Source organism: Fistularia commersonii, chromosome 15 (assembly GCF_037954325.1).
Source record: "Fistularia commersonii isolate RoL2024-O1a breed Wild chromosome 15, RoL_Fcom_v1.0, whole genome shotgun sequence".
Lineage (NCBI taxonomy): Eukaryota > Metazoa > Chordata > Actinopteri > Syngnathiformes > Fistulariidae > Fistularia > Fistularia commersonii.
The window spans coordinates 12,066,644-12,074,976 of NC_141298.1; the positions used below are offsets into that span (position 1 = coordinate 12,066,644).

The following is an 8,333-nucleotide window of genomic DNA, read 5'->3' on the forward strand; positions in this document are numbered from 1 at the left end:
TGTTTATACTGTTTATGTTCAATTAAAAAAAAAGAGTGGGATTCCCTTTTCTTTTAAATGTATTTATTTATTTATCTTTTAACTTTATTTATTTTTCTATCTATTTAATTAATTATTTTCTTTTACTTTCTTTTTTTGTCTAGCATTAATCATTTCTCACAAACCTTTAACACTGTTAACTTCCGATTACATACAGAACAAATGTCTTTCGTGCCCTCATCCCCGTTTGTTTCATGGATTCAAAACCTTGCCATGTTTATTTGTACATGTGTATATTTGTTTATACTGTTTATGTTCACTTAAAAAAAAAAATTAAAAAAGGGTCCTCCTCACCTGCGTGTTGTTTTGTTCGCCTTTAAAAGCGGCACGGCTTCTGTCATGCGCAGTGGCGACGCAGACGGGTTTAAAGCGTCTGACGTCATCACGCACAGAGTGACGCGCCCGGAGGAGATAAACAAAAAAAAAAAACAAAAAAAAAAAAGGGAAGGGAGCCTCGGGCCGCCCCGCCGCGGCAAAATCGGTTGTCCGAAGCCGGGCTCCGCCGCTGCATGCTCGGTTACCGAGGCGGAGGACGGGGAACGGTTCCTGGCCGACCATGGACGACGCCGTCATTTTCCGAATGAGCGCCTTCTCCGAGCAGGGCGGCAGGAAGTACATGGAGGACGTCGTCGAGATTAAGATCGAGTACGAGCCGCCGCCGTCGGCGGGCAACGAGGACCCGAAGGCGGGGCGGGACGGGGCGGGGGCCGCCGAGCCCGGCCCGGTGTCCGCGGTGTGGGTCGAGAGTCTCCCGGACGGCGGCGGTGGCGGTGGCGGAGACGCGCCGCCGCCACCGCCGCCGCCTCCCCCTCCGGCGTCGGCGGCGGCGGAGCGAGTAGTCGACACCCGCAAGTCGGTGGCGTTCTTCGCCGTGTTCGACGGCCACGGCGGGCCGGAGGCGGCGCGCTTCGCCCGGGAGAACCTGTGGGCGCTGCTGAAGCGCCAGCGCGGCTTCTGGTCGTCGGACCACGCGGAGGTGTGCGCCGCGCTGCGCAAGGGCTTCGTCGCCTGTCACCACGCCATGTGGAAGGAGCTGCGTGAGTCCGACCTCCTCTTCATCACGCACAGAAAAAAAAAAAAAAAAAAAAATCTGCAAAATTTGCTCTGAATTATTGATGACATCCCCCTGAGGTGCCTATGTGTTCCTGCAGAACTTCCATCTGTCGCCTCCATTTTTAGTTTACTATTTAGCTCCGAGCTGGAGGTGTGATGTCACGTCCCCCCTTTGTGACATCACATTGGGGTTTGTTATCCAGTGGACGCCGACGTCCAGATAGCAGCGTCACTATGTGTTAGTCTCCACCAGCCTCTTCCTCCCGCTGTAATCCAGCAGTGGCTTCATTGGAGACTCTAAATTGTCCAGTGGGTGAATGGTTGGGGTGTCTTCGGCGGTGGACTTCCCGTTGACAACCGTCCACGCCCGCTCGGATCGGCTCCCTGCAAGCAGGGCGAGAGGTCGAGTAGATGAATGAGCGAACACCTTCGTATTTTTTACCAGATCATACCAAAAGATGGGCCAGCAGGAGCATCATCAAACCATCTAGCTGTATCCTACCTTAGCCTGGTCTCCGCCTCGGTGCTGGCTAAACTCTGCAGGTGGAAGCCGATGAGCGAGTTTCATCCTGTTCTGCTGACCGCCGTCATGATGCTAACAATAATTAGCACCGAGCAAAGCCAAAACGAATGCGATTGAGATGCCGCGCTTCTAACCGTTCTTCTTCTTCTTCTTCCCCCCGCAGCCGAGTGGCCCAAGACCATCACCGGCCTCCCCAGCACGTCGGGCACCACGGCCAGCGTGATCGTCATCCGTGGCGCGCACATGTACGTGGCCCATGTGGGCGACTCGGCCGTGGTGGTGGGCGTGAAAGAGAGCGAGTCGGACGTGGCGCTGGCGGCGCTGGAGGTCACCCAGGACCACAAGCCCGAGCTCCCCAAGGAGAAGGAGAGGATCGAGCGGCTGGGCGGGAGGTGAGCTTTCGCTTTGGAAATCTCGGGCGGAAGCGGCGACGGCTGCGACCACTCTCGGGCTTTCTGAGGAATCATAGTCATGATGTCACTCTCTGCGCAGCGTGATGAAGAAGTCCGGCGTCAACAGGGTCGTGTGGAAGAGGCCTCGGCTGACGCACAACGGGCCAGTGAGGAGGAGCACTGTCATCGATCAGATCCCCTTCCTGGCCGTCGCTCGATCCCTCGGTAAACTGGAATGCCTTCTTTTCCTCTTTGAGTCCTTGTCCGCAGAATACAAGAGGGGGGCTTATTGACGAAGACATACCTCTATCGTCCGTGTCGATTGTGTGTTAGCTTGGAGTGACGTTTGACGTTCGCGGAAGAAGCTTAATGTAGCCGCAACGCTGCTTAAGGAAAGGTAACGTCCACTTTAGTCAGGTGTCCCAGACTACTCTGACAACTCTTTGAACGGGGAGCAGACAAATTGGCAAAAGTGGGAATGGGTTGTTCACGGTAGCAGCAGACATTGTGTCCATTGAGTCCTGAAAAGGAGAATTGAGCATACAGGAAGTGTCGGGTCAGTTTTTTGTGATCCGTGCACAGATACAGGATGTAGATTAAGAGGGATGGAAAATGTATTTGTTTTTTACAAATGTGCTTAAAACTGGGTGTCATTGTGGTGGACATATGGCATCACTGTCCACTTCGTAGGACCACCAATGACATTAAGGGAAACCCTCGCCAGTGACACTTGTTGGGAAAGAGGGTTAAGTTAGCAGCTAGCGTTGAAACCAAAAGCTGTATTAGCATTAACAACAAATAGCTCTTGAGGCTCAGGGCTGCCGACTCCTGGCAGGTGTAGAGATTTTTCGCAGAGATGAAACTCCAGCTACTGCAAGATGGGAGGTGTTACTGTTCCAGGTCCTCATTCGGGTCTTTATCTGTTCAAGGCGATCTGTGGAGCTACGACTTCTACAGCGGTGAATTTGTGGTCTCGCCGGAGCCCGACACCACCGTCATGACGCTCGACCCCAAACGACATCGTTACATCATCCTGGGCAGCGACGGCCTGTGGAACATGATGCCGCCCAAGAATGCTGTGAACATGTGCTACAGCCATGACAAAATGATGGTATGGAATCGGCCGCCCAGCGTTATTTATGAGTCGGGGCGCCACGAAGCATTTTGTAATGGTCGTTTTCTTCTTTTGTGGTGGAAGGGACCGAAGGCGTGGTCGTGCGCACGGAGGCTGGGATGCACCGCCCTGCTGTTCTGGAAGGAACGCATGCTCCGCGCAGACAACACAACCGTCATCGTCCTGGCGCTGCAGGAGCGCGGCGGTCCCCCCATCCCTATGCATCGGGATGAGATCGTGGTCGACATGGCGATGGGGATCAACCACATGCCCTTCCCCGGGACCGCTTATAACACATGCAAAGACGAAAAGGTCAGCGTCTTTTGCCGGCGCCTTGCTGAACCACAAGGAGCGTTAACAGAACGGGTTTGCATCCTCTAAGCGGGGCTGGAAATTAGCATGTGTGGGCTAATTTGTGGCGCAGTGGACGACCACACATGGCCACAATCGGCCATGATCCTGGTTGACATGATAGATGTTCTCTGGTCAGCCGTTGTTAGCTTAGCACCATGAATGGCGGTCTATGGTAACTGTTAGCCTTCTCGTTGTGATACTTACGAGTTCCGAATTAAAGTCACTGACGTCAACGTAGCAACGCCGTGGTTGTGAAATCCAAATTCCCATGTTTGCCACAACGGAACACGGTCTCACGACGTTAGCGCCCTCTAGAGGGAGGCCGGGAAACCGCAAATCCATAATAGGGATTCTAAGTGAAGCCCTTAGGATCGAACAAGTGATGGCGCAATTCAAAAAGGAGTTAAAATAGCCTATGATTTCCTAGGCAGCTCAAGATGCTTGTAGCATCACAACCAAGATGGCGGCGACAAATTCACAGACTGACTGTTACATCACGCAGACAAGTAAGATGTTAGCAAATTTTGGACCTGATCATCTCACCCCGTGGGATCGCGGGATGCTAATTTCCAGGCCCGTTTGCGGACCGTGGTGGTCATCATCTCCCTCCGATGTTCTACCTGTCTTGTCTCCCACCCGTCGATGTCTGCTCTTATATACGACTCATCTTTTGGTTTTGTCACCTTGTTTATGTTTGTTGATGTTTTCATTCTTGGGGTCACCATGTCGCTCTTTTGTTCTCCCGGGGCCAACAGGCGGAGCATGACGATGGCATGTTTTATGGAGAAGATGAGATTTATCGGGAGGATCATGAGGGATGGCCGTGCCTGGAGTGGTAGAGAGGTGACTGCTCATCCAAAATGTCTTCAAGCCCCGCCCACTTCGCCGTGTAGATCGAGTGCTAGCGATTAGCTCGACACCTTAAAAGGGACAGTTCGCAGGAGTAAACCCAACGCATGTGCTGACCTTTGAAGGAGAACCTGCAGCTCTTTGCGTGTGGCCCCACCTCCTTGTTCATGGAGTGTGTGCACATGCCTTTGTTTGTTTGTGTGCTTGTGTGTGTGTGTGCTCAGCGACTTTGTTTTTTTTGGCATCTCCTGATTGCATGCTCACATGAGGACATCGGGTCACAAATTGGTGATATTAACTTTGTATCAGCCTATACATAATAAACTTATGAGGATGCCACCCGCAGTGACACCCTCCCGCCACCAGGGGGCGCCAAAGGGCCAAAGTAGAAGAGGGCTCAAACTACCCCGTCCTCATATGGGGACACAGAATGGAGGTACAAATTGGGGCGTCGTGGTCACGAGGGTTCGACTTCACCTTGTCTTGCTTCGTTCCAGGAGATGGACGCAGAGAACAGTCCACCTGACGGAGGTTCTGGGTCTCCGGAGGCGTCCGGACCGGGTGGACCGGGTCGCCACGGTGACGCAGACGCCCCGGCGGACGCTTTCAAACGGCGGGACTCGCCGCCAGCGCGGGAGCCCGCCGCCAAGAGGCCTCGCCCCTCCCCGCCCAGCCCCACCCGCCGAATGGTAGGCGGCGGCGTGGCAGGCGAGCCGTCCCGTCAGAGCCGCTCGTCAGCGGAGGACGTCCTACCGCCGCGGCCCGGCGCCTTCCTGTGCGTCTGCTGAGACGAGGCGCACAAACAAAATGGTGGGGCTTCGGACGTTTCCCCGCTCCTGTGTAAATACGTTGTCCAATACGATTCCACGTGTCGGTTTTAACAGTTTCTCCATCGCCGGACCCCCCCGCCATCTTGTTTTTATAGAAAAAGGATTAAAAGGAAGGAGAGAAAAAAAGCGTCTGCATGTCCGGCGGTCTATTTTCATACGATAATATATTTTGACATATTTTGGGAGGATTCAGGTGTCACCGGGTTTTTCGGCTGCATGCTGAAGTCTCCTCTTCTTCCCTATAGACCGTTTACTTTTGACGTCCCATCCTGTGTTTTTCTTTTGTTTGGTTTTTTTTTATTTATTTTTAAAATGTTATTCCTCCATGAAATGCATTACCATATTATAACACATGCTTTGTAACTACACACGGGTTGTGTGACAAGACGTGCAGGGAGGTTAGCTTCCGTCTCGGCTCGTGTTTTAGCTATGCGGGTATTTATTTTCAAGGCGTTGTCTGAGATGAATGCTGAACAGAAGGTCATTTTGACCACATTTAAAAGGTTTGTGTGTTTGTTTGTGTGTGTGTGTGTGTTTCTGGTGTCTTACTGCGACGTTGGCTCTTTTTTACGCTCCGTGTCGTCCTTTCGAGGCGTCACCGGACCTCCGTTTCCCCTCTCCAGACCTCGGCTAGCGCCGTCCAGGATTAGCATCTAGCCTTTAGCGTCCAATTTGTTTGTACAAGACAAAAAAAATGCATTCAGCGTCACCTGAGCACTGAGAAGAAACAAAAACTCTTTGACGTCTTCCTCCTCGTGTTTTCATTTCACATGTGTGTGTGTGTGTGTGTGTGTCTTTTTGGCTTATTTTCCACGCCGAGCAACTGGAAGATGTGAACAGGAAGTGGTGGCTTCACTGGCGAATCAGGAGTCCGTACATAGTTATAAATATTCATATTTACCGCATCTGTCCAGTGTGACCGTCGGCAGCTGTTAACTGTTTTGAGGGATTTCTGTTTCCGAGACAGTGATGGTTGCCTTAGCGCACGCACACACACACACACACGAGTCGGTGCTTTTCCTCGACTCGGTTTCAGTGCAGTCCAATATGCAATTCCAGTTTTGTAATGTACGTTTTATTATGCAATTCTTATTTGACTCCGACCCGGCAGCATGTTTTGGGGGTATCGGTGGGTGCGGGAGGGCTGCCGGGGCGGAGGCACTCGGTTCTGATTTCGTATCTACTTCAGTTACGTCTCAGGACAAAGTGGATGAGGTACATGATTTGCAAGTGACAGTGACTATATAGTTATCTATACATATATATATATATGTATGTGTGTGTGCGTGTGTGTGTATGTATATAGCGCACACATGTACATTCTGTGTTGTAATAAAGTTTGGATTTTCCAGATTGTGCACTCGTGTTGTGTTCGGGTGGGGGCTTAACCTGAACAGCTGTCAATCATCCAACGACTCACCCTCTCATTGAACCAATGACTGGATCAGACAGACATAGTTATTCCCTTTTATAATATATCAAATGTATATAACCAGGAAGTGTCTCACACATCAGAAATATTTTCTATTTTCAACCCCACCTCCTTCACTCAATGATTGACTCCAACTCCATCTATACTGCCCATTCGTCCACCCGGAGACTGATTCTATAATTCCATCAATACTGCCTATTCATCCGTTCTTATCCACTCGTGATGATTCTTAAACTCTACCGCCACCTGCTCCTCATCTACTCAGACTTACTCTTTAACTCCACCTATAAAACCCATCCACTCACCCACACTGATTCTTTGACTCCATCCATACGACCTATTCGTCCATCCAGACCGATTCTTTGACTCCATCTATGCTGCCTGTTCGTCCACCCGGACACCGACTCTTTAACTGCACGTCCACCTGTTCTTCATCCACCCAGGCTGGTTCTTCGTGTCTGGTTGGGTGCAATACCTTCTGAATTCAGCAGGTGGTGGTGGAGCTTCAGGACAGGGAGGTGAGGTTTCCTCTTTCGTTGTGTTTCCCTGAACGCCTCAGACTTCACCAGGACGAGCGGTGTCACAAGCCCTGTCCGAAACCCCAGGCCCGGGGGAAACATCTGGCACGTTGATAATCCCTCCATACCAGGAGGGAATATCACCGCGAATCAGAGATTAGGGAGGATTACAGGCCGACGTTTGGGGGGAAACAGATCGGGGATTGAATTAGTTTGCGTTCTGAAATCACCGTGGAGACGTACATATTTACAGGCGCCGCATTATGTATTAAATTGATATCAGGATCGATTAATACATTAACAGATTATAAACCTGCCGCTGGACAGAGTAATCAGATTATAATCTCAAATTGTTATATTTGAAACAGATCATGGAAAAGGTAAATGTAGATAGTAAACAGACGGCAGATGAAGTTTATCAATTATATCAATCACAGATTGTGTATATCGTCATTGGATTACAGATTTTCACTTAATCTGAGTGAGTGTTATTGATTTTAGATGTATAAAACACAGATAATAGATAAGTAGATGAATATAGTCACAGGAATACAGATTACATTTATTTATAAATGAGTTTGTATGCAGAATAAAGAATGAAAAAAATAGAAAATATAGGAAAGACTGAGATTAGGGATCTTGTTCATTTAATCTGACACAGCCAGCATGTTATAAGTGAATATCTTTGATGAACAGAAAGATTAGAGAAAAGCAACTGCATTAGAGATAACATTTATTTACAAATAAGTTCATATGTGGATATCTTTGATGTTTAAAACAGACTGCAGAAAAATAGATGTATATAAGAATTTGATTATTGATTACTTTAATTTATAAATTAGCTTACATGTGGAACAAAGGCAGAGATTAGGGATCTCATTCATTTCATCTGACACAATGAGCGTGTTACAGATAAATATATTTGACATATAAACACAGAATATAGAAAAAAATTATGTTTATAGCAATTGGTTTACAGACTACACTCATTTATAAATAAGGTAAGTAATAATGTGCAAGAAAAAAAAAAAGTAAGAATATAGATGAGACTGAGATGAAGGGTCTTGTTCCTTCAGATGAGGCAGATGACAGATTAAATCAACTGATTCATCAACTGCCCCAAAAATCTGAACCAAATTTACCCCAAAATTGCCTTCAAATTTAGTCATTCAACTAAAGCTAAAAACGAAGAAGGAAAATTTCACCAAATAATGGAAATATTCTTTGGG

General features: G+C 48.9%; 1 protein-coding gene across 3 annotated transcripts; it reads left to right on the forward strand.

Moving 5' to 3' along the window:
• Positions 1-397: 397 nt before the first annotated feature.
• LOC147226532 (protein phosphatase 1D-like) lies at positions 398-6,502 on the forward strand. Of its 3 annotated transcripts, none has more exons than XM_086160241.1 (7): positions 398-1,076; positions 1,779-2,007; positions 2,108-2,232; positions 2,937-3,118; positions 3,206-3,433; positions 4,231-4,318; positions 4,822-4,954. In XM_086160241.1, exons 1-6 carry the CDS (start codon positions 596-598, stop codon positions 4,312-4,314), a joined length of 1,329 nt encoding a protein of 442 aa, XP_086016367.1. In that variant the 5' UTR covers positions 398-595; the 3' UTR covers positions 4,315-4,318; positions 4,822-4,954. The 3 variants fall into 3 exon arrangements, with proteins under 3 accessions (XP_086016367.1, XP_086016368.1, XP_086016366.1); XM_086160242.1 differs by having other exon boundaries at positions 4,825-4,944; XM_086160240.1 differs by lacking the exon at positions 4,231-4,318 and having other exon boundaries at positions 4,822-6,502.
• The last annotated feature ends 1,831 nt before the right edge of the window (positions 6,503-8,333 follow it).